We start from the raw sequence: 26,963 nt of genomic DNA on the forward strand, positions 1-26,963 counted from the left end.
TTTATATAAGATGTCTCAATCAAAGTAATTAATATATCTGAAGATTTTTTTAACATCAATCAAATATTACCCTTCTCTATTTAAATTGAATATCAAATTCTTCATTAGATTAGATTCAGATGAAGTTGTCATCCGCACTCACAATTGACAACAGCTATCGGTTGTTTTACCCATGTAAATGCTACGGCTTCATTGCCCCATTTGTTAGATAGAGACCTTCACTGTTGACGGCGTATTGGCTGTTTGGCACGCACAGGGCGCAAAATTCAAAGCGATGGCACGGGAGTCAACAAGCCGCCTCTTTCGTTTGTCATTTTTCCTGAAGTTTGGCTGACAATGTTGTTTCTTCTTCTAATCTCCTAAGCCCTCTTCACTGGATCAAAATAAATGGATTCTTTTTAATTATTCCTTGACAGTCTTAAATATTTTTATTTGATCAAACAAACACAGCTGCCGTTAATTTTAAAATAATTTCTATCATTTTTACATCTCTTCAGAGTTCGTATAAACAGTCTGGTGGCAGCGGTTGGACGGAACACTAACCGAGATGCCGGCTGGGAATGGGATCCTTCTAGAAACATTATCTTTACGGACTCCGTGGCGTGCGCCACGATCGAGTAGCGCATTAATTGCATCTGGCTAAATCAATAAATTATGACCCAAGGAATCCGATTCTGGAACGTGGTGGAGAACACCGTCGAGTTTGACCGTTTACTGCGATGCCAAAGAACCCAACAAAACAGACCCTTGAACGCTTCGACGCTCTAATTCAACGCCCTTAGCTTTGCTTTGCCCAGGGATTAAAAAAAAATAAAATCTGATCTGGCGTTCAATTAAATTTTATTTTAAAAAATTAAAATATTTTTCTATATCTTATAGATTTTTAATAATTTTTTTTCAATCCGATTTTAATCGAACCTGTCACTCCCATCCCGTTCCCATGGGAAGTGTTCAGACTTATCTTTATGGGTTGGAAGCTTCCAAATATTCTTTTAATTGAACGGGAAACGCCAGTTACTTTGAAGGGCAGATATAAATTAATTCCTTAATTATACATTCAAGTCATCCTTTTTCCTACCGGTTCGTTCGTCCAGAATAAAGGAGGGATTGATGGTCCAGTCACGGCGTTGACAAGGGCGATGGGACGATGAGGGAGACTAGTGGAGTCGGTAGCTACGCGTGACCGGAAGGAGTCGGTCAACTACGCACCCCACTCCCGTGAAAGGGGACTCACATCCCCCCAACAGTCCACCGGTCTGCACCTTCGTCGCCAATTATAACGTTCTTCTTCTGCTTCGTCTTCTTCTTTCTTCTTCACATCGGCCTCCGCGAATCGAACCCTAGGAATTACGAGTCAGCCCTCGGCGAGGAGGGAGGAGGAGGAATAGACATTTGCCGGGCTCCCCTTGCTTCTCCGCAGCGCTGCCTCCTCCTCCTCCTCCGGATATGACTCCGCATCGGTTGATCTCCCAGGTAATTTCTGTGTCCATTTTCGTTCGCCTGGCGTCCGTTATATTGGGATCTTTGCGATAAACTTGTATAGACTCGATTGGTAGCGTTGACATAGAATGGGGACGTAATCAGTAATTATTTTTGTTTTGTTTTTTTCTATCTGATGCATTCTTGCCTGAATACCCGAGCAGAGACGGACAAAGTTCAATCTGTGAGTAGTAGGTACAGGCTTACTGCCATTTGGTTATTTTTGGCTCCGTAGTTATTGCAAGACCTGGATGTTTCTTGGCTTCGGAAACTATCTTGGATCTCGTGATTTGCTTGGGTGATCGTTCATTAAATTGATGACGATTCTACTTATGTATTCACGCATCTGCACGATTGTTAGCGTATGTGGACTTCCTTTTTTGTTTTGGGAAGTGTAAGGCAGCTGAAGTATACGAAGGATAAATGCAGGTGGAGATACACGCTTTATGTCCATGTGATAAGGTTCTGGTTGCATAAAAAAAAATGAAAAAGACTTTTTGCAGGTATATGAAACCATTGAAGAGGAATTGGGTTGAGCTTAGATCTCACTTTCACGGCCTTTTGCGTCAGTGTGTGTGTTTTGCAAAAAATCTGATTTTCTAATTGAGACAACCATACAAATTGATACTAGAAGTCTTGAAGTTCCAATTCTAGTCACCAAATTTTCTGCTGTACAAAAGCAACAAATTCATCTGTATGAGATGTTAGTCAAACATCTAATATTTGAATGCTTTATTTAAGTTGTTTGTTCAATTAGGCATCTGATTGAAATTCAAGTCAGATGATAACTCTTGCATCTCTGACTCCATATCCTGCATTGAACCAATGTGTTCTAGGAGGAAGCCTATGTTGACATAGTAATGTTAGTTTATGATGACAATAGCTGGTCAATGAAGATAAAATCTTATTGACCAATAATTTAGTGATTATAACTCTGATGATAGGCAGAATCTGAAGATTTTTTATGAAAGACGTGAACTGCATCTGTAAGGAGCAAGTTAAATTAAGTATACAAGTTATGGGTCAACAATCAATGGAGATCTTTTAGGTTGCAGAAGAATTGTTATTGGTCTTGCAAGCTCTTCTTTGTTGCTGTTGATGATCACAATCAATTCTGCATGTAGGAAAGAATAAATTGATTCAGTGAATATCCTTGTTGGCAAAGCGTGCCAATACCAATACGGATTGCTCAAGTTGGATCAATATTGGCAATGGACAAGTCTTTTTTTTTCCTGAGTAATTGACATCTCACAAAAATTGAGAAATTTAGAAAAAAAATGTAAATTTCAAGCAAATTAGTTAGAAGTTAGATAGATTACGTTAGGAAATTAATATAATCAATTGAAATTTGATGAAATTAAGCATGGGAAGTGGATGAAATTGAGTTAAAATTTGGTCAAATTGAGGTGACTTTGAAAAACATTATTGATCTAGCCCTTGGTCAAAAATTTATTTCTAAATGAGAGGGTTCAAGTAGATTGGGTGGGTCAAAAGAGGAGGTATGCTTCTTTTGTGCTGGCTCTAATGTACTTGTGTGCAAATAATGCTCATTTTCTCTGTTTAGACCAAGCAATGATAGGAAAGTAGAGGCTTGTGATTGCTAGCATCTGCAGGTGACCAAGGATAATAAGAGGTGGAGATAGCAGAAAGAATGTCCCTCTGTCAGTTCGTTTGGAATAGATTCACACAGGGCAAAATTTTGGCTGTGGATTTTACTGGAGGTGGCCTTAGTTAAGAGCATTGACGGTGTAGGAGAAGGGGGAAGACATGAATCACGGACTAGCATAAGAGGAGATTAATGCAAATTGATGGGCAACAATGGTGGAAAGGTTTTGTGGGTAGTAGTGTAGCAAATGAAAGGGAATGATGAATGAAAGGAGAGCAAGACTACAAGAGATCGTGAGGAAGCATCAAACCTATCAAGAATTGACTTTGATACCATATTGCTGCAACAAGGCTAACGTCTCACACAGAAATAAGGCACCTCACAAATAATGAAACAAAGAGGAACTTCATTTATCAAAAGATGATTAATATAGGGCGGTTGATCCCTTTTAAAGGCTCCAACCTAAACAAAATTGAAAATAAATTCAAATATTCTCAAATATTCTAGGGAAGACATCATCCAACTAAGTCAAACTTGGACTAAATATCCTATTCTCTGTTAATGACAATAACCAAATCACACCACCAAATTAACTTATTTCACTAACTATAAGGTTCTACTAAAATAAGCTTTTACAAAGTTCTATTTTTTTATAAGAAAAATTAAATTTCTACTCTGCATTACCATTATGTCTGGTATTTTTCCTTAATCGGGATTGCACAACATGCTATGTTTTATTACCAAAACATAGCAAAAGTTAACCTCTGTTGACTCTTTATAATTCCAAATCATATCTCACTTATTGCAGGATTCTTATGACAAAGTATTCATTGTTGGAGCTAGTTCACCTGTTAAGGAGAATGGTTTTCTGGACACTGCAGATAACCAGGAAATGGAGAAGACCATTGATGAATACATGCAAGAATCGCCGATTAAGGCAACAGATGACCATCTTATTGAGTTTGCAGGAGCCATGAGAAGTAAGACTATACCTACAATCTAAATTTATTATAACTAGTTAACTCACAAATATCCTACTCTGAACAGGAAAGACGTTCGTAATTCAGATTTATTTTGCTAGTTTCTTCTGGATAATATAATTTAATGGCCAATGAGAATCTTTTCTATTCAGCTGCATAAATGCATACAACAAACAATCTGGACTTATGTTTCTCCTGAAACTTCTTTCTTTTTCTCCTCATCCTTTTTTTCTACATGATTAGCAGACTCTTGATTTACATTGGACTTGTTCTACATGACCAGCAAAACTCTTTCTTTAACTTAAACTGAGTGCTTATGTATTTGGACTAAAAACCTAAGAATAACAAACCAGCAAATACTTAGATAGTTTACCTATCTTCAATGAGCTCATCCTATTGTTTGATCTCCATGGTTTTTAAGTTCAAGTCATTCCAGCCATAGGTTGACATGACTTTGTACTGTACCATGTTAGGCAGACTGAGATATTGACACATGGTACTCATTGGTACATGTAAATACCAAAGAAGAGAACGGAAAGGGAGGAGTAGAAATGAAGACAATGTCAAGAAGGTAGGAAAGGATAAAAGCAAGCCCATTTAAGCCAAGAAACTCATAATAATGGCATGGTTTTGAACTGTTATTGTCTTGATAAGGTAGTTAATCTTTTGATTCTAACAGTGTGAGTTTTGGCTTTGATTGACTTCACTTTCTTGTTGGAAATGGCTACTTTAATCAATTTGGCCAATATTACCTAAGAGTGCCATCATCTATGAATCGTAGGACTATAGTCTCCTACTGGTGATCACAACCACATGAGGATAAATTGTACACTTGGATTTGATTGACAATAACAAATGAAGTGCCTCTGTCTTGCATGAATGCAATACATGAAAATTGCATCACACTCCTTTTTGGACGGATGGAGATTACTTACTCTATTTCTTCTTCAAGTTCTTTATGTGCTGGAAATCATTGGATTGGTACAACATCTACATGGTGCTTCCTGAACTAAAACCCCAACTTTTCTTGTAACATAGTTAATGCTCATGATAATGGATAGCTAATGGTCCTGACCATTAATTGTTAAACAAAAAATCTCATGCACTCATGTATATAATTCCTGCTGTTGAATATTTTTGCTGCGTTTTTTCCACAGTTCACTGTTCCCTTTATATTATTTAACCTGGCAAATAGTTTTTTTCCTCTAGTTTTGTTTATTAGTTTTCTGTTCAGTATTATTCAGAAAGTGATCTCTTATCAGTACTATTCAGAAATTCCTTTGTTCGATTCACTATGTAGTATGTACAACATATTTAATCTGGCCAATATTATTATGAAGTCTAAGTACATGTTTTTTTTTCATTTCTGTAACATGGTTTTCAAATAACATGCATGTGTATTCATCATTTAGTTTGCAATGGAATAATTTTTTTTTTATCCTTATCAGAATGTTCATAAATTTATTCTTTTTTACATCACTCGTATCTGGAGTGAACACACTTTCTTTATTTTTCACCTAGCAATTCCTTCATGTTTAATCTCAGAACTTCTTGTCTTTTGTGTTTTTCTGTTTGTTTCTTGTAATGTTGACAACGTATTCTTAGCAACCTTTAACTTGCAGCTGTTGCAAAGGCACTAAGACGAGCTGCTGAGGCAAAAGCTGCTGCTCAAGAAGAGGCAGCCAAATGGAAGCGTAAATATGAATTTGAGAGGGCAAACAACTTGCGAAATAGACATGAAGGTTGGTTTTAGATATCTGATTTCTATATTTTCAACGATTGAGTATTACATCTTCAAATTTTTTCTTTACTTGTTTCCCTGGAGAAGGAAAATATTCTGGGTAATATGAACAATGGTTTTGATTGTTGATTACCCAATACTCGTGATCTCTAACTTTCTAAATAATGTATTTAACTGTGAGTTGCGAAGATTCTGTGCTTGCATTTGATACATTGAGAAAGTTATTTTTATGCCCAAACAACTTGAGTGAATATCTTTATTTTCTGTATGCTTGAAGAGTATGGATGAATGTTTTGATGGTTAGTTTTATTGTCATCAGTTGAGAGGATAAGTTGATGTTACATTTGCTAAGTTGTAGAACTTACTTTTTTATGCCCAAACAACTCAATTGAATATTTATTTTATGTATGCTTGAAGAGAAGGAAACAAAATTTGACGGCTTGTTCTTTTTTTAGCAGTCGAGAGGAAAATTTGATGTGTGTTATTCATTAAATGAAATTAAGGTTTCATGATTTTATAGACAAAAAATAAGTATCTCAAAGATAAGGACAAACTAGCTAAATATATGACTCGGTAATCTATGACTAAGTTTTTTAATCTATTCTTTTTAACACTCCCCACCAAGTAATATCTGTCACACCTAACTTCTAGAGAAACAAATTGAGTAGTAAAGAGATGCTTGATAAAGATATCTATTGTTCTTAGGATAAAGTGTATGGTCGCTGATCTTATTATACATACCTGCATCACAAATGGAGGGGCATTCTATCTCAATGTGCTTCATGCGCTCATAGAACATTCAATTGTTTGCAATGTATCCATTCATTCTGTAGTGTTAAAGCCTAATCTCTTCAAGATCTTGAAGGAATTTTGTTCACATAATCTTAAAGGGCCACATGTGCCATTGCCCTAGGCATTAGATCACACTACCATGTTTTTTCTTTTTCATGATATAACATTGCCTCCAACATATGGGTTGATCTTGAGCTGGTTCTCTTAATGTTTGGTCTAACACAATTTGTATTTGAGAGGGCATTGATATTTGTCTATGCTTATTGTACGATAAACCTTTCATCAGAGACATTTTAATATATTAAAGAATTCTTAAATTGCCTCTTGGTGACATTTCTTAGGCTGATGCATGAGCTGACTTATAGCACCAATTGCAAAGCAAGTGTGGTTGGGTAACTGTTGGATAAATGATTTTAGCAACCAGTCTTCATTTGTAAAATTTAATCTTTGGATAATTAAAAGCTCTTTTGGTTTACATTCAAGCAAGCCAACATCCTGTAAACTATCCATAGCATATTCTTCAGAATAAGGAAGTTCCTTAAGAGCTATAAGAAACTTTTCTCCAAGAAAATAACAAGGCCTTCTCACACCTTTTGTAATAAATTTTGCTTCAAGATAATTTTTGTTGTCTATGATTTCTTGCACATCACTTCTTGTTATTTGAATGTAATCAACATGAATTGCCCAAATCAGAATATTAGTGTTATTGTCCAATACTTCTCAAACCACATTTTAGGACTTTGTTTGAAACTATGAACAATATTTTTAAGATTTGCTAGTTTTCACTTGAATTAAATAGATTGGTGGTTGCTCCAAAAACTTCTTTAGAAAATGTGGGCTTAAGACATTTTCGATGTCTTGAAATGTTCGCTGAATGTGATTTACTATTAAGGAAAACAATACACGTACACTGACTGAGTTGAGACAAGTAACAAGTGAGATGTCTCAGCAGTCTAACATTATAAATTTCAATTTTACCAAATGTCCATTGACAAGGGTTACACATTAGTATGAGGATGGGTAAGATTTTACCAAATGTGCATTGACAAGGGTTACACATATTAGGAGGATGGACAAGTTTTCATGTCCCTCATGATAAAAGACTACGTATCTCCACATTCATGTCTTGTTTTCAATGTGGATCTTCAAAAGAAACCCGGAAATCTTCACAGACAATGAGGACATGGCAAAACCATAAAAAGATAAGCCAAATCTTTATGAATGCATAGGGTGCACAGTGGCGATACATTTATCATTTTAAAGAGTAACTAATACATAAATTAAAACTAATATGTTTTTACCATCTAATATGCTAATACATAAAGTAAAACTTAAGATGTTAGTTATTAATTTATTGTAACATTTATTTTTATCAAATAATTAAATATTTATGTTTTTACATTTTTGAATTAAGATTATCATTTTTAATCTATGATGGGCAAAAACCGTAGAAGGGCTATTATTATTGAAAAAAAGCCCAGATGAGGCCCCTTCAAAAACACTTGAATCGGATTGTCCTTTTAAAAAAATTATCATTTTGTCTGTTCTTTCTGTTTAGGTTGTCCTTTTGTATGTTTGATTGCAGCTGATTGCTTCCTAGTAATTTGCCTAAATTCTATTTCTTTTAAAATCTGGAAAAGTTTATTCTCTTGATGGTTTTCAACTGTTCAATGCAACATTTACTGGCAGCAATGTGGTAGTTTTCCTCTTTGTGTCTTCTATGAAGGGTTCAAATATTCATACATGATCAATGAATTTTGAGCTGTCTGTATTGAACAATGTTTTTTTTTTGCTGGAATCTGCACATGCATACATCAATAGTTATTAGGAGATATAGATGTGTACATGTGAACCATCAACATAAATCTTTGCCTTATTTATGCTTTCTCTACCTAAATAGAAAGTTTGAAATAGCTGAAATAGTATTATTATATGTTCCTTCTTGTCGTGTCTTTTGACAAAAAATTCCAGTGTATAGAGTTATTATGTTTATTTATCATAATTCATTTCTATTATTCTTAATTATTAACTTTCAACATAATGTCACCAAGCAAATGGTTCAAAGATTAACATTTTTTTTGATATGTAATCAGTATGTTTTGCACAACTCTTCAACAATTTTATTTAGTGTTGGAGTATCAGATATGTAAGGATGTTTATTACTACAGTTCATCCATCTGAGAGTGATCTACCCAACTCTGGAGTTGGAATGCTTAATACATGTGATGAAACAAAACCTGATACTACCGCTGTTGAGCAAAGTGAAAGATGCTGCAGGAAGCATGGTATTTGTTCGCATGAAATTCTTCAGGATGAACCAACTGATTCCAGCTCCAAACTCATTGGTAGAAAGGTTGCAAGGAAGGTCAATACACACTACTGTCTTTTTTGGAGGTTTAGCATATGCTACATTCTACGTCTAAGTAGTTCTACTTAGATAATAGTCTTGTGTAGTTGTGTCTACTGCTGCAAAAATCTCTACCTCTAAATGATCTCAAATGGAACATTTTGGGCATTCCAGGCATCATTTAGGCTTTCATGGGGATGCAATGGAGAAAAAAGTGGCCAGCATAAGCATGAAGTTGTCTCCTTCGAAAGAGGAGACATAATGACTGCAGAGCGCAGCAGTAAGCAGGTTAGATAACTTTCTTTTATTATAAGCTTGCTCCTTGTTCAACTAGGGAATGCTGCCGCAGATGTTCTTGTTCTAATAATTCAGATTTTGCAGTATATGGTATGTTTGTTTTACATGATCTAAAATTATGATTCCAGATTTTGCTAAAATGGGAAACTCAACCGAAGACTGTGTTTATTTTAACAAAGCCTAATTCACAATCAGTCGGCGTCCTTTGTTCTGAAATGATCAGGTATGATTTGCAGATAGCAGTTGTCATTCTCTTATTCTCTCGTGCTGTCAAAGCTTTTGATATTTCTTTCCTGCCATTTTCATTCCTAGCTTAAACTATTTTGAAATGTTTTCCATATTATCTGCAATAGTTGTGTATATGGTTATGATGCTGAAATACTATTTATTCCTATTCTTTTCTGATTCTCTATCCATTGAGGAAAAACAATAATAAAATTAAAAATCACACCCATCTATTTTATTTTTGTTCCTCCAGTCTTAAACTAAGAACCAGGTGGGCATGAAATAGCTGGAAGTGGTAAGACAAGGACTATACACCTGTGGTAAGGTTGCTGATGCTTGAGTGCATCTGTAAAAGCTTGCAACTAAAGGAATGAATGCTTACCTTAAGAAGAAGCTTTCTGGAACATGTACAAACTTAGTGATCCAAACTATAAGAAATATTCTAAAATGTAGGAAATTTTTTCTTTGTTTTTCAGTATTCCTACAAAACTGAATTATTTTCTAGAAGTAACATAGTTAGAACCTTTAATTTTTTTTGGTCATGCTATGCAAGGTCTTAAGAAGGGTATGGTACCAATGTCACACATACTTAACCACATATGCAGATGCATTGGTGTTCTCATTTAAAAAGAAAAATCATAGTGATAAAAGTTGAGCCATAAAATTTAAATACTATTTTGATCTAATTCTTCATATGCCATTGATTCAGGAATGACAGATTAAAAATATCTATTCAAACACCTCCACTATAGAAGCCACTTCGTTATTCAATATACTAATTCTTTTGTTTCTGCAGGTGGCTTAAGAACCATAAGGAAATTGATGTTTTTGTTGAGCCTCAAGTGAGATCAGAACTCTTGAGAGAAACCTCTTTCTTTGAATTCGTCCAGACATGGGGAAATGGTTAGTTATATTATCTCAAATTTAGTCACAATATGTTAAAGAGATTGCCCAATGAATATTCTAATAATCTTATTTTATAATTCAGAAAAGGATATTTATGGATATATATCATGTGATTCTACTGATTCCTTTGATTTATGAATTTTTAATGTGATATTTGATTCTCACATCATGCTAGGAATCTTAATTTTTGCATATGAAAAATCCCAACTATCTTAATCTTGGTTAACATCCACTTTTGGTGGGAAAGGTTCATTCTTTTACTCTCGCTGACATGTAAGGCTTGGTTTCTTAAGATCATGTTCGAAAGATAGGAGGGGGAGAGTGAAAGGCTTGCTAATTTACAGAAGGAGCTCCACCGCTTATGTACATTTTTATATCACTTTCCCCCCTTCCAACTCCTCCAAGTAAACCCTGTAAGGGTAGCTTTAGGGCAAGGCTAGGATGAATTGTAGGTAACATTGTATCTTATTCTTGTCAGGATCCAAGTAGGTCTCAATTGGCTATAGGTATGGCTTGACACACATGACAGCCACAAGACAATTTGAAGGATTTCTTTAACATGTCCTTAGTCAAAAAAACTATGCTATAAAAGAACCACCACCACCACCACCACAACAACAACCAAGCTTGATCCCACTAGGTGAGGTCGGCCATGCTATAAAAGAACCACTTACAAGAAATACAAATCGAATACTGTTAAAATTACTACAATTAAAAATTAACCTAGCTATAAAGAGAAGTCGTTAAAGAATCTAAAATTTCATTATTAGTCATAAAGACTTAATCTATTTGCAAAAATATATGAAACATAGAAGAAATAAGATACCTAAAGACTAACTACATAAATATAAAATAAATAATAACATTGCAAAACTTAAAATCTTAAATATCTTCAAAGTGTATTAGTAAAGATTTGATCTCAACCCATCAAAGTAACGGCAAGCACCTAGTTGTCGTGTCCTTGGAGTAGCAAGAGGAGGGTCAACATTAACAAATGAGAAGGTAAGGCAACATAATAATGTTATAAAAAGGATAATACATGAGCATAAAATAGATGAAAAATATGCTATGACTTTTAATTGCAATGCATACCTAATGTAAACTACATGATCACCTTACTAATAATCGCTAAACACCAATTGATAAGAGATCCATCTTTTGGGCACAAACCCATGCAATTTTTGATTGTATGGTGTAGAGGGTTGGCCATGTATGCATATGCATGACTATTAAAGGCAGGTTCTTGGCGAACATGTTGGTGATGACTCTGGCGATGAGCTTTGTGCTATGTAGTTTCAGAAGAGAATGAGAGGGGCTAGGATCACTTCATGCGTGTGAGGCTCTGGGGTTGGGAGGTGGGGTTTGCAATTCGGAGGAGAAAGAAGGAAATTTTTAATATCTGAAAAACTGTAACTTGATCCAATCTGAGTGGATTGATTCAGGCTTCTACTTCAGGCCCAGCTTGAGCCTAATGTGATTCCTACTCATTCTCCACCTGTCCAACCTCAACTAGCCATCTAATACCAAATATACCCATATTGAACCCATAAACCACCAACTCGTTACCTAGATATTCCAATTTGGTTTTAAAATCCCTAAACACAGCAATTTACCTCATATGAATTCATTAATTGATAACTAGCTGCTAAATAACCTACACATATAACAACTCTAATTTGCGACGACCTAATAAATAGATGCAGAGTGGCTGATATCCTTTTGGCTGTATGTTGTGTGCAGAATTGTGACAATATGGATTACTGAATAAGATGAGACAATGAGATTTTGGTTCTTTTGAAGATAAATTGCATGGAAAGGAAAAGTCTTTCAGATAAATCCCATCTCTAATCGATTTTGGTTTTTCTGAAAATGAATTGCATGGAAAGGGAAGATCTCTCAGATAAATCCTATCTCTAATCAACCTCCTGTGATTGCTATTATTGAGTATTTTCATTGCCTTTGGCATTCAAAATCTCTAATTAAATTCTAGTTCACTAAATAGGTATTTATTTAAACATTTTAGCTGCTTCGTATGTTTCCCTCTCAAACGTTGACACATAGTTATACTCCCTGCAAGCCTTATAACAGATAAAGCATGCACAATAACAATTTCTTAACTTTTTTGTTTCATTTTCCTTAGCATTGGCGCAACGGTAAAGTTGTAGCCGTGTGACCTAGAGGTTACGGATTTGAGTCTCGGAAACAACCTCTTGCAAAACACGATAAGACTGCGCACAATGTATCCTTCTTGGGGACCCCACATTGGCGGAAGTTTCGTGCCTGCCCTTTTTTTTTGTTTGATTGTCCTTGTACAAGATTCTAAAAAAAACTTTATAGGTTAGACTGGTATTTACTATTTAGCAACTGTTAGTTTTTGAGTTGGGAAACGGATGGTAATAGAATGTATTTGGTACAACTTGTTTACGTTTTGCTAATCACTGTTGTGCAAGTGTTCTCTTCAATGCAAGTTGGCATGCTGCCTATCCAACATCCAAGACCTCGTGCCAGACATGAGCAAATGGTGATCATGTTTATGAGATGAATTGCACGTACCAAAGCATAAGTGTATATGTAAGCACAATATGTAGCAATAACTTAAGGTGTACAACTATGGATACCATTAGAGGAAGGTTCTATAATATGCAAACAAGGTCAAGGACAAATTTGGTTAAATAGAGAAATTGGTAATATTGAGAACTTAGTGGCTGTTGGGGTTCAATGTCAATAAAATTGGGTCTGGAATTGATTTATAAATGTATAGTTTTGTGTCTAACCCAATAAAGGAACTTCGTGGTTTTAGAAGAAAGCCCATCAGTTAGCTTACTCTTTCCACCTTGTTCAAATAAAGCATACGAATGAGATTCATTGCAGCTCAAGTTAAAAAGTAAACAACAGTAAGCCATCGTAGTGATAGTTAAATATATATAGTTTTGTGGCTCCTCCAATAAAAGAACTTCAGGGATTCAGAAGAAAGCCCATCAGTTAGCTTACTCTCTGCCCACCCTGTTCAAGTAAAGCATATGAATGAGATTCATTGCAGCCATGGGTTTAAGTAAACAACAGTAAACCATCATAGATGATAGTTATCCTTTACTATCTGGTAAGTGATACATTAATTCTTGCTTGATAGCTGTTGCAAGTTTTATTTTATCTACTATTCAGATTTTATTATCCGCTACTTGTTTTGGCTAAATATTTCTCTGTCAGCATTTAACCTTATATGTGGTATATTTTATTGTACTAAAATATTGTGTAATATGTATGAAGATTTTCTAATTTTACAATCTTTGAAGTTGGATGATTGTTGCTTTGGTTCACATTCCCTAGTCATCTTTTAGTTTGTCGTTTCAAAGTCCAAATTCTGGATGTCTTGTCTATTTGTTTGCTCATAAGTGTATGGATGTGAATTAACTAGAACCACCTTTTAGATGAGGATATAAAGCAGCTGCACTCAAAGGTTGATCTAGTTGTAACACTTGGTGGTGATGGAACCGTCCTTTGGGTATGTTCTTTTCACTCCTATACTTCAATTAACATACCTGCTTTATGTTTTCATAATTATTATTTGTTTGATTTTGCTGAACCACCATATGACATGAAAACTTAATTGTTTGTTTCATCATTATTTTCTTTATTGTTAAAATACCAAGTTGCAGTGTGCTTCCCCATGTAAGAATATTAATTTCAAATTACTAACAAAGCATTAACAACTAGACCAAGTCACTAACACATTATTGTATAGCTACTTGTGCCTAGCTTGTTATACCTAGCTAGTTGGAAAGAAAAGTAACTAGGTTTGGTATGCCTAGCTTGTTGGAATATCATCAGAATAACTAATACATATTGATCATGCATCAATTTTTGGGTGAAGCTGGAAATGATGGTAAATTCTATAAAATAAGACATGGTAAACGGTTACCGTTTTCCATTGTATTCATTGCTGGCTTATACTGTTGTCACTATAGGTGCTAGTAATACCAAGCAGTTGACAACATAATTTTTTAAAAAAGTTTATTTTTGAAAAGAAGAGTGCAATGAGTTAACTAGCACTATTTTTCTGTTTAATCAACAGTGCTTGGTCTAACTGGTAAAGACTGTTATCTTTTAAGTTATTCAGTAATAAATCAATTTTTAATGCCTGGTCTAACTGCAATGCTAGTTCTCTTTTCCATCATATATCTTCTTAATCTGTTTTGTTTTTTTATAAATGATTTTGTTTTAAAAATGCTTGGATTATCTTGCCATCTTGTTGGGATACCCAAAATAACACGTTGCATATACACAATGGTTGGAACAAGACATTCTCCAAGTCAATCTGTACATTTGGTCCAGTAAAGAGCAATAATATCCTAAGGATCTTTATTTGATTTGTATAGACTTTAGAAAAAAAGTAGATCCGCCACCTTAACGACCCCTTAGTTCCGACCACACGGATATGGAGGGAGGTAAATGCAGGTATACAGGTGTTAGGCGCATGGTGGGATAAACCTCATGTCATCAGTTCCTGAGAATCGACCCCTGGCTATTAGGCTAGAGATGCCATGCGTTGCGCTACGCCTTAGAGGCAATTTGTATAGACTTTAGAGGTGCTATGTTATGTAAAACTGTTTGGTTTGTGAAAATTTTATATTTTTTAGTTTGCAGTTTTTAGAAATTAAAATAAACCCATTATATTGAAAAGGAAAAATAAATATTTTTCACATCATTCACCTTGTATGAGACTCAATCTGGAGACGTTTCAGCTTATATTCCTACTAATGTAATTTCCATTACAGATAGACATATTCTTATCTGTCGATATATTTAATGCCGGAATCCAAAAGTCGTGAATGCAAATAAAAAACATCTCCTGGATAAGCTTCACGACCGGGAGGTCTTCTTAATAGAAGAGACATTTGGCGATAAGCTTGTGCTTGTTTGGAGAGATCATCATAAATTATTAAAATATGTCGTTCACAATACATAAAATATTCAGCCAGAGCTGCTCCTGTATAAGGAGTGAGGTATTGTAATGTAGCAGGTGAATCCACCGTTTCGGCTACCACAATAGTGTATTCCATCGCCCTCTTTCATGGAAAGTAGTTACTACCTGAGCTAATAGCTACATAAACACATATTACATTTTAGCCTTTTTTTATTGAGAATTGTATCTGTGGCTACTGTTGTTTTGCCAGACTGTCTGTCCCCAATAATTAATTCTCGCTGACCGCGTCCTATAGGGATCATAGAATCAATAGGAATAAGCCTCGTTTGAAGAGGCTTATATACAGAACATCTCGAAATAATACCTGGGGCAGGAGATTATGAAATTTCACCTCTCCCATCAATAGGTTTAGCCAGAGCATTTATAACATGACCCAAGTAACCCTCACTCACGGGTATATGAGCAATTCGTCTTGTTGCCTTTACGGAACTTCCCTCTTGTATCATCAAACCATCACCCATTAATACAACGCCAACATTATTTGATTCCAAATTCAAAGCAATGCCTATTGTACCCTCTTCAAACTCTACTAATTCACCTGCCATTACTTCATCAAGACCATGAATACGAGCAATTTCGTCGCCTACTTGAAGTATGGTACCGATATTCACAATCTTTACTACTCTAGTTTATTGTTCAATACGTTCACGGATAATATTATTAATTTCGTCGGCTCAAAGGGTTACCATTAGCGTTTCTTTATTCTTTTTAGGAAGGAAAAAAATAATGCCTAAATTAGAAACTAAGGCTAATCCGTTATTTTTTGCATGGCTCCGAGAATGCGAATATTAGCACGGATCATACGGAAATGTAACTCATTATTCAAGCAACTATTCAAAGTTCCTAGAGCTCCCTGTGAAGGCTTGTTGGAAAACTCATTGTCAGACCTGATTAATCGCTTTTTTCTTGTTCAAAATGAAGCATTTCATTTTTGTAATTTTCTAATTGTTCCAAACTATCACTAGTGGCATTAATCAAATTTACTTTTCCTCGTTCTATTTCCACTTTACGTAAGCAAGTCTGGGCTCTTTCGAGCTGCTCAACGACCCCTTTACGTAATTCTTCCAAATTTCGAATAGTACTTAAAATCTTCTATTTTCGATTATCTAATAAATCATTTAATGAAGGTAGATTATCTTACCATTAATTTCACAACTTCCGTGATCTCTTCCTGAACCAAACATGAATCTTTCAATTCATTTGTCTTTCACGTTCAATTATTTATTTATGGTATGAGTATTCCCATAGCTTTTTTTAATGTAATGAGCCTACCTTCTCTTTTCTATTTGTAGTTAAACATATCAAACTCATAAAATAAAAAACCAGAATATTAGGAAGACTCTTCCGACTAGACCAGATCAAAATCTAAAATTGTTAGCAAAGTTGTTTTTGTATTTGTACTTTTTTTTTCATTTTTTTGAATGAAAAAAGGAAATGTGATTATAGAAATTAAAATAATAATAATAATTATATTATATTGTTGTTTCTTCAAATCCAAAAATTCCTCTTTTTTATACATAGGTCGCCAATTCGGCGTTAGATAAAAAAAGGAAACAAAGTTTCTTTTTTTATCTCGTAAATAGTTTCAATTTATTTATTGATATGAATGTTATATATAAAAATCAAATAAATTACCAATTTTTTTTTGAACTATTTGGTTACTAACGTAGTGGTAGAAAGAATACCATGTTTTGTCCGGACTTTAAACAATTTAGCTTTAACCATGTTAAAGGTCTCGCATTATTGGTTGATTGAGAATCAAAGTTGATTTACCAATAAATCACGAAATGCTATGGTTCTTGCATATAATTTCTTAATTTATTCAGAAGAAATTCGTCGAGATCATGCGCTTTTTTACTATTTCCCCTATCCCTTATAAATACCATAAGTGCAGATGGATGGATCCATACTATTCTTGAAATAAACTACTCGCACACACTCCCTTTCCAAAATAAATCAACACACCAAGCACTACACTTAGATTTATTGGATTTGTTGCTAAAATATCGGTATTAAACCCGAAATTTCCGGCGTATGGCCAGTGGCTCAAGTAAACGAAAGAATCAATTACATTTTTCATATATTCTCCTCTCTTTTCTTTTGGATAGGACTAACAAAGAACAGAGTTCTCTTTGTATCACTCCGATCGCCCTTTTTTTTTGATTGATTTCTTTTTTTATTTTTTATTTCCCCTTTATTTATTTAATGAGAATAAAAGAAATCTTGTAATTTCATTTGTTTTGTTTAAATTTTTTCACATTTTAAAAAAATTTCTAATGAGATACTTTAGAAAGAATATTTTTTTTTATTATATTTAGTTTTTTTTATAGTTTCTGATTCTACTTTCTAAGAAATAAAGAATAAAAAAGGGCAGTCCAATGCACGAAACTCCCATCAATGTGGGGCCTCGTGAAAAAATCGAACTACATTGGGTTTATTGTATGTAGCCTTACTCTGCATTGCAAGAAGCTATTTCAGTGACTCGAACTCGTACATCTAGGTCACACGGTATCAACTTTACCATTGCGCCAAGACTCCATTTCTATAAAATTTTCCTAACCATATTCTTCAATCAATACTTAATTTATAGCAAGATCCAACTACTATATCATCTGTTACATGCTGCAGTTGTCAAAGAGTGCGTTGATCTAAATAACCATATTAATCGAGTTCATAAGCAAGTAATGTTGTTGCAGCAGGGCCTAGAAGAGAGAGAGAGAGAGGGGGGGGGGGGTGAATTATCTACCAAAAAAATGAACTCCTTTTGATTTGATTAATAGCACAATACAAATAACAATAATAAAAGAAATAACAACTTAAAGAGAGTAGGTAAAAGGTCAAAGTTTTACTTGGTTACAACCTAGATGATTATTAATCCAAGGTGTTGAAAAGCACTAGAAGATCTCTTTCGTTGAAGGCGAAGAAGCTTTTTACATATGTTGACGGCTCAGAAATGACTAGAAAAGTTAATACAAAAGTTGTTAATATTTTCTAGGTCCAGGGGTCTTTTTATAGTACCTAGAAAATGTTACTCGCAACTTGAAGGCGCCTTCAAGGTGGTCCAAGGCGCCTTCCATCGGATAAATTCTATCTCCCGAGGATAAAACTTTATCTTCGGGTAACGGTTAGGGAAGGCGCCTTCAAGGGCTGGAGGTGCATTCCAAGTGGCAGATCAACTCCTTAGTGGTTGATCTTTTCACGTGGGTGATTCTCCGGCTAACCGGAGTTGAACTCACCCGAACCCAACTCCGACCTTCTCTTCGAGCATGCTTTCTCCCCGACTTCTCGTCTCTCGAACGTTGCGCACATCCTTCTCGTCTACCGGTGTACTCTTCCACAGCATCTCATCCCTCGGATGCACCGAGCCTATCGGCTCCTTTTCCCGTGCTATCCTTCTCGCTAACTGCGCCTTCCACTCGACTTCTTGTGTTGCTAAACTCCTGCACACTTAGACACAAGGATCAAACATAACATGACATAATTTAACTTGGTTGACCACATCAAAACTACCACGGAGTTTTTACATTAATACATAGTTTAGGCGATTAGGAGTTAGGGCAGTTGCTAAAGTATCTTCAAAAACTGTTAAAATCCAAGGAATAAAAAAAAAGGATCTATGATCCATCCATCATATTGCACGTATTTCTTGGAAAAATAATTAATTCATAAAAGGATGTTTCCTCCAAAGAAAATAGTATAAAAAATTAACTTTTTTTTTTAACATGTGATATATTTTATATACAGAAAAATGTTACTAGTATAGAGTTTGAAGAGCCTTAGCTGAGGACCAGCCTAATTGATCTGCTAAATATCAATATATGTTCCAGAAACTTAGATAATTTACTTAACTGTACTTCAAGATCTCAGGTGGTTAATTGACATGGATCCCTAGCCCCGGATCTTATCTTGTTGGAAGAGTTCAAATACTTGCATTGTTGATCATTCTATCACAAGAACATGCTTTATTTTGAATCATGTTTGTCTATATACACAATACACATACATACAAATATATATGTATAACATTCTTTAAATTTTTTGTATGATTTCTATTTTGCATATAAGAAAATTAGAAAATGTGAGCTAGCCTAAATTACTTGCGATTTCACTGGATTGCAGCAAAAAGAAAAAGAAAAAGAAAAAGAAAGTATCCCAGCTATTTTGAGTCCACTTGAATGTGGAAGCATTATTTCACTTTAATGGAAATCTAACTGTACCTAAAGATATCTATCTCACTTTTCTGAGTGTAAATCAAATATTGCTAGAAAGCAAATCAACAGTACAAGTAGCTTTGCATTAGGCTCAAATTAATACTGGATGACTAGATTATTATTATAATGCATTGTCAACCCCCACTTTCTTGTCTTCTATCTCGTTTGATTCTTTTCATTTTATATTTTAAATCTTTTTATTTCATGGTCATAGTGAACCAAGATCAGAGGCTTATATCTATTTACTTATAGTTGAAAGCATTTGCAGTAATTGCCTTCTGGCCACTACTATCATTATGTCAATATAACATTTAACAAATACAGACTTGTGCATCGAAGATCTGAAATTTTCTTGCATCTAAACTATGTTTTTTCATTCATTAATTGGCCTTCAATGATTGGGTGCGCTGTTGTTGTTTTTTTTTTCCTTTCTTAATTGATCAGTTTGTTCTTTGATTGGCAACTGTATATATCATGCCCTAGATTTTTATTGTTTGTTTCTGTGCTTCTGCAGGCAGCATCACTATTTAAAGGACCTGTTCCTCCTCTTGTGCCATTTTCTCTAGGCTCTTTGGGATTCATGACACCTTTCCGTATCCTGATATTTGATCTATTAGACTTTGATCTATATCTTCCAATTAATCTTAATCACATGTTGCCTATGAGATGTAGGACTTGGGATTATTTTATACTGGTAAAATCATGTATTTGCTGATTGACTTTTCAGAAAACTATCCATATATTCACATATGGCTGTCAATATTGGACAACTTAGATAACAGGAGATGAGCATGACACCAGCTGAAACATGAATTAGATAAAATAAAATCTAAAACTGATGCAATGACAATTATGAAAACTACTTATGACAGAATATGCTCATCAAGCAATACAATCTAGAAAACATAGCTACTTTTATGTCATAGAAAATGGAGAACTATTTTTTCATATGATAAATAATTAAAAAAACATGCTATATCTTTTCATACAATTTTGTATTGACAGAAAACGGCACTGTCCGTCATGACAAATAACATTATTACATGAAATCGTTAATTGCTATTATTATCTTCACAATTGTAGGACATTTGTATTTACCATAATTGTGTTTGCTATAGCCTTGCAGAATCATGCCCTCTGGTAATATCATCTTAGTCATGATCATTGATGAAAGAGATATGTTTGCTGAGCATAATATAATCGTGTCTTCTGGTATAATGTACAAAATTTCACTTCATGCAAGGAATTAGCAGTATAAGACAAGGCCGAGCAGAAATTTCTGCTCCATCTCTGCCCCACCTTGTTTGCTGATTACACTTTTGCATCTACTCAAACCATTTATATTACGGGGAAAGGTGAAGTCAACCTATCGAGGTGGGTTGACAAGGGACTCATTAAGAAAAGTTTTAATGTCATTCCTACAACTGATGCATCTTCCTCTTCTCTCTCTACCAAGGCCTATGAGATACTAAAGGCTCCAACTTACCAACTCAATCTTTTGAACTCTTTTCCATTTCTTCCTTGTTGGTCAAATTGGCTTATCAAGTCGTCACCTTTGGTAGTTCCATGTTTATCGGTCCTCTTATTGTTAGTTTACCTTCACTTTTAAAATCAAATTCACTAGTTGGATCATCTGTCAAGACCACCTTCACACCAAGGATTTCTTCAATCCCCCATTAGAACAACTCGTTCTCTGACCCATGTGGTTCAAATGTTCAATATGCTTGTTTCCCCTCTAGTTCTTTCCTGGCCATCTCTCATGAGGCTTCATTTTATTGGGCTTGGAAATTCTTTTCAATGGCGCCTTCCCACTCTTGAAAATCTACCTCAAAGACAACTGCAAGGTCTCTAAACAACTAGGTTCGTTCTTCAAGGTTCTATATGTCGCTTCTCGTAGGGTTTTTGGACTGAAAGTTACAGAACATTCCACTGCAAATTGAGACCTACTCCAGTATTTAAATGGCTCAATGACATCTCTTCTGGCTATAATTGGAAAGCAAGTATACAGTTCTCTTCTTGTTTCTTCACAAGTAGTGACATTCTTATTTATCTGTTAATATCTTAGGTAGGCGCTTCCCCTGATTTCCTAAAAAAAAGAATGTCCATGCAATCTTTAACATTTATCCTCCAGAAAGTGAAAATTATCGGGATTGTTTGGATATGATACTGAAGGGACCTTTTAGTATCACTTTACGACATCGACTCCAGTGTCATGTCATCCGAGAAGCAGCTAAAGATGAATTGGATACTGAGGAACCCATTCTAGTTCTAAATGAAGTTACAATTGACCGGGGCATATCATCTTACCTTACCTTCCTTGAATGTTATTGTGACAGCTCCTTTGTTACATGTGTACAAGGAGATGGGCTGATCTTGTCAACTACTTCTGGAAGCACAGCATACTCATTAGCAGCTGGAGGGTCAATGGTCCACCCACAAGTAATTCTTTTTCTGTTTGCATAATTATATAACTGTTTGTATGATACATATGCCTTCTTTCTGTTTGTCAATTTTCAGATTTAACATATGCATTATAGAGCTTATTGGTTTGTCTGATTTGAATTCACGTGCTTCCATCTTCCTAATATTTTTTCGCTTTTGACTTTGCATGTGAGCTCTAAGTATCATTCTCAAAATAATAAATTAGACATCTACCTTTTGTGGTATATGTTTTATGGCGGAGAGTACTAGGGGGCCAAGTATAGCGGACTAGGAACCTAGGCCTCGACAGGATGATTTATGGAGTGCATATTAGCCATAGTCATGAAAAGGATAGTGCAATTATTTATTCTATTTGTTTTAATAATAATTTTACAATTAAAAATCTCACTGTAATTTACAGACTTTGAACTTATTTTATGTGACTTATCCTCACTAGTGAACTGATTAATCAATTTTAGATAACAATAATACAAGATGATCACCAAATTAGTCTGTTCTAAGATACGATAGAATTAGCTGTTGCCTTACTTTTTCTTGTTTTGTTAAAACAAGGGTCTTTTTAATCAAAATGGTCCTTCAGAATATTATTCTGATATGGGTACTATAAGGTCAAGAAAATTATTCAGTAATAATGACAATTCTTTTTCATATAGTGGCGATTGCAATATCCTTTTGTTTTCTAGGAGTGTACCTTCACGGCGGCTCTTGTAACCATTTTAATATCTACCATATGCTTTTTTTTGTCTTAAAATCGTTATGAATTATTCTATTATTTTATAAGGTCCTATATCGTAGAAAAGTTCCAGGGGGTGTGGTGTCTCTTTCTAATTAAATGATGAATTTTATTGTAATGACATTTGTGCTTCCACACATCATGTCTTTTGACGGACTAATAAATTGATATGTATTCAATCTTTTTTCAGACGGAGGATCAAAGATACTCCTTGTAGATTTTGAGATGATTGTTTCCTACTACTCAAATCCCTGTTTAATATGATACTCTGAAATGCAGGTTCCAGGGATACTTTTCACTCCGATCTGCCCACATTCATTATCATTTAGACCATTGATTTTTCCAGAGTATGTGACGCTGCGGGTCCAAGTGCCTTTCAACAGTAGAGGATCTGCCTGGGCATCTTTTGACGGCAAGGGCAGGAAACAGTTAGCACCTGGTGATGCTCTCATTTGTAGCATGGCAACTTGGCCTGTTCCCACAGCATGCCAGGTCGATTCCACCAATGATTTTCTTCGGAGTATACATGAAGGTCTTCACTGGAATTTGAGAAAGAGTCAGTCATTCGATGGTCCCCGTGACTCATAGCCCGATCATAAGGATACCATTATGTGGTGAAGGCACCAGTGATGAGGAGAATTTTCACAGTGCTAAATAACCACGGTTTTACCTGTATTACTTCTACTCTGAGATGTAACAACTTATATCAATTGACTCTAGGTCACTATAATCATCATATAGAAATTGGAAATGTAAGTAGCAGAACAGTTTCATGGTATAGAAAGCAATGAAATTTTAAGCTGCATTTGATGTGATGTTTGTACTTTCTGCACCAACTTCACAATAAACAAGCTTTATTTTTACAGTTCAGCAGAACAAGTTACCTCTTCCAAGAGACTGTTGTTTGTCAATCTTTTTTCCACTCGTATCAAACTTAATTCATCATCATCATCATCAGTTCAACTGGTCAGGTCAAGTTCCTTACGCGTGTCATTGGTGACTTCAGGTATTTTTTTTGGGTATATAATTCATTAATTAACAATGGCAGTTAGTTTACAAAAGAAGGCGTCTCCACCCTTCAAATATATAAATAAAAAGGACACGACAATATAATTGCGAGTACAGACCCAACGTCATGCCTCCCACTGGACCCGGACAAACTTCAATCAATTTGAGCGCGAGAGGTCCTCGTGATTTTTCGCTTTAATGCCAGGTTCAATGTCCGACCCTGTTACTGATAGGGGTGAATATTAAGTTAAAATTGAATCGGTCTAATTTTTTTTAAATAAATTGAATTGAATTGAATTTTCAATAAAATCAATCAAATTGAATTCAACAAATCGAATAAATTAATTTTTTCTAAAAAATTAATTTGACTTAATAAAAATTTAGTTCAATCTAAAATTTATAATGTATTTACCGACGGTAGTTACATACATGTGCCAAACCTCCCCTACGCAATAATCGCGAATCTTAAAGCGTCGTAGCACATGATGTCAAGTGTCGCTGTCATGGGCGAGGCCGAGCCAATCCATATTGGGCCGGCGGCCTCGGATTCCGTCGCGAAATCCACGTGGACTCATCAGAGGTCGGGTCCCACGCGTCTCCTGCGCTTGCGAATTAGCCGTTTCACAGGTACTCTCTCCTCTCCTGGAGAGCGCGACTAGGCGTGGGGCCGGCCGGTTCTCTCAAATCACTGCTGTTGGGCGAACTTGATTTTCTTTTGTCCTTTTTTTTTAAATTTTTTTTATTGATTTCTTTTTAACGCTTCGACCTCACTCACTGTGACTGACTGACTGACCGACCTACCCAAACGATCAGGCACCGGGCGGACTCTCCATTTGAATCCCAAAGCCGTAGAGGAGAGAAATTTTGTTCTTCTTCTGCAAGGCAGGTGATCCGAGAGAGGCGCAGGCTCTTCGTTTGCCATGGCGACCGACCCTGGGATCCCCAAGGTGGAGGCGGCGCCCGGAGGAAGCGGCGACGCATCGTCTGAGGGGCGGAGGGGCAGCGATCCTCCGCGCCTGGATCTGAAGAAGGCCAGGAAGGAGAGGATCTGCACCGCCAAGGAGAGGATCAGCCGGATGCCGCCCTGCGCCGCCGGTAAGCGGAGCTCAATCTACCGGGGAGTCACCAGGTAACTGGATTGTTTCGTTTCTTTTGGTATGGGGACCAGGACGGGTCCAGCTAGTTCGTCCGTATGTGTCACATTGATGCTGATCTGTCTTTATCCTTCTGTTTATTAGAGTGTGAGAAAGAAAGTGTCCATGAAATGACGGAGACAGTGATATCTATGAAAAAGTGCCTCTTTACTACTTGGATTTCGGTTTGTGGAAATAGGTGGGTATTTGGTTATATTTAGAACAAAATATGATCTTGGATTGGAAGTGTGTTCTGATCAGCGTAGCGGCTTCTTTGATTGGCGAGCTCAGTCCAGCAAGCATGGTGGGACAATCGGAATGTCATGGTTGATCGTGACTTTTTAATTAGTAGTTATGGCTTCTTCGGTTGGTAAGCTCGTCAAGGTTAGCGGCTCAGCATGTCAGGATTATTGGAATGGCGGTGTTGATCATTTGCTTTTTAGCTTACTCCTTTGGATTAGTTGTCTTATTGGTGTAGTCGTTGGATTTCATCGTACGCATTTAGGTGGTTGCCATATTATCTCAAGTTAAAAAGTAAGATCAAGGTGAGAGGTAAATCGAGATTATACTGGGTGGTGGTTTGAGCTCTTTATACAGAGATATAGGATCACAAATTAAATGAGAATTAACGCCTCTTTAATTCACATCTTATTTGGGAGGTGAAAGGCCAAGGCCACCCTTAATTATGGAATTAACCAAGGTGTAAACACCTTAAATTAAAATTGGGTGGCTAGAAGGACGTAAACAGTGTTGAGTAGCACGTCTTCCATCAGTGATGTTTGGTATTGTTCCTGCACACTACACTAATTTGATTTTGATAAAGTCAAAAATCAAATCAAGGACTCCTTTGATTTGAATATTTGGGCCATCAAATCAAAACCCCACTAGTGGGCTTGTTTAACTCAATCAATGGGATTCACAATAGTAGAAATTCAGCCCAATTAGGCTGAGCTTTTAGCTCATTTTAGTTGAGAAATTAGCCTACTAAATTTTGTGCGACTCAAAATACCCTTCAAATTAGTCCCACTTGAATTTGCGTTTATGCGTACTCTGATTAGGGCTTATAAGTTCACATTTGTGGATTACAATCGTATACACGAGCTTGTGCCCTTCTCTGATTGTAAATCAATCTAGACGAAACAAGAACTACTTGTGGTTTTCTCCATCACTTGAGTAGCTTTTAATTGGACATTAATTTCTCATTCACTTGAGAAATTAATTTATAAAAATTTATTTGCGAGATAGGTTATTGTCTTACTTGATTTTATTAGTTACAAAAATCAGTTTCTAACAATCATTCAAATTGAAATTAGAATAAGTTATAAATATGTTAATAAAAAATTCTAGCAAAAAAAAGAATTATTGTAGTGCGAGAGTTAGCTTGTGATTTTGTACCATGCATAGCGGAATGATGTCAGAGTTTATATATTTGATCAGTAGATAAAGCTTTAGTTAGAGGATCTGTAAGATTCTCCTTCGACTTTACATAGTTGATGGAAATTATCTTACTAGAGATCAACTACTTAGCGATGTTATATGTCTTATGATGAGACTTACCATTATACATGCTATTCCTTGCCCTACCAATAGTCGCTTGGCTATTGCAATGTATCATAACTTTTGACATGGAATATCCTCCACAAAATTGTAGAGTTATTCTTCTTCTCTAGCTTTATCTAAAGCTATTCCTCAATGTCCATGGTATACCGAGCTATACAAATCTTTTTCAAGGACTTCTTGGACACAACACCTCCTCCAATGGTAAGCATGTGACCACTCTTGGATTTGGAGTCTTTTGTATCCCATATCTAAATAACATCTTCAGATACCTTGAGTAGTGTACTCTGATCATTGTATGTTTGAGATACCTACTTATTAGTGCTTTCCAACAATTGCTACATGGATTACTTGCATACTACTCAACTTGTTGACTGCATATCTTATGAGTGCATTTTATGATGTATATTAGACTGCCTATTATTCTAGAATATTTTGTATGAATGTCGATGAAGATGGTCCTGCTTGAGTGGGGTGAATGGATGGTGAGTCTAAATTGTTCGCTTCCTTGTGCACAACTCA

General features: G+C 35.6%; 1 protein-coding gene, 1 long non-coding RNA gene and 1 pseudogene across 2 annotated transcripts; 2 read left to right on the top strand and 1 right to left on the bottom strand.

Moving 5' to 3' along the window:
• Positions 1-1,107: 1,107 nt before the first annotated feature.
• On the top strand, positions 1,108-23,613 carry LOC122036621 (putative NAD kinase 3). Its single transcript, XM_042596007.1, has 11 exons — positions 1,108-1,473; positions 3,894-4,065; positions 5,688-5,807; positions 8,767-8,963; positions 9,120-9,233; positions 9,371-9,465; positions 10,264-10,370; positions 13,802-13,875; positions 20,083-20,161; positions 21,700-22,007; positions 23,023-23,613. Exons 1-11 carry the CDS (start codon positions 1,447-1,449, stop codon positions 23,329-23,331), a joined length of 1,602 nt encoding a protein of 533 aa, XP_042451941.1. The 5' UTR covers positions 1,108-1,446; the 3' UTR covers positions 23,332-23,613.
• Positions 14,487-16,322, bottom strand: LOC122036622 (annotated as a pseudogene).
• Positions 23,614-24,412: 799 nt separating the features above from the next.
• Positions 24,413-26,963, top strand: LOC122036634. The gene is made up of 2 exons (XR_006127415.1): positions 24,413-24,880; positions 24,990-26,963. It is a non-coding gene; the product is annotated as an uncharacterized LOC122036634 (long non-coding RNA).

The sequence above is a fragment of the Zingiber officinale genome, unplaced genomic scaffold (assembly GCF_018446385.1).
Source record: "Zingiber officinale cultivar Zhangliang unplaced genomic scaffold, Zo_v1.1 ctg182, whole genome shotgun sequence".
NCBI classification, from domain to species: Eukaryota; Viridiplantae; Streptophyta; class Magnoliopsida; order Zingiberales; family Zingiberaceae; genus Zingiber; species Zingiber officinale.

Bases quoted from the DNA above. Each gene is read 5' to 3' on its own strand.
- LOC122036621 (XM_042596007.1), top strand. From the start codon at position 1,447: ATGACTCCGCATCGGTTGATCTCCCAG. The intron at 5,808-8,766 runs GTTGGTTTTAGA...TTATTACTACAG, and splicing joins CTTGCGAAATAGACATGAAG to TTCATCCATCTGAGAGTGAT. The intron at 9,234-9,370 runs GTTAGATAACTT...TTATGATTCCAG, and splicing joins CAGAGCGCAGCAGTAAGCAG to ATTTTGCTAAAATGGGAAAC.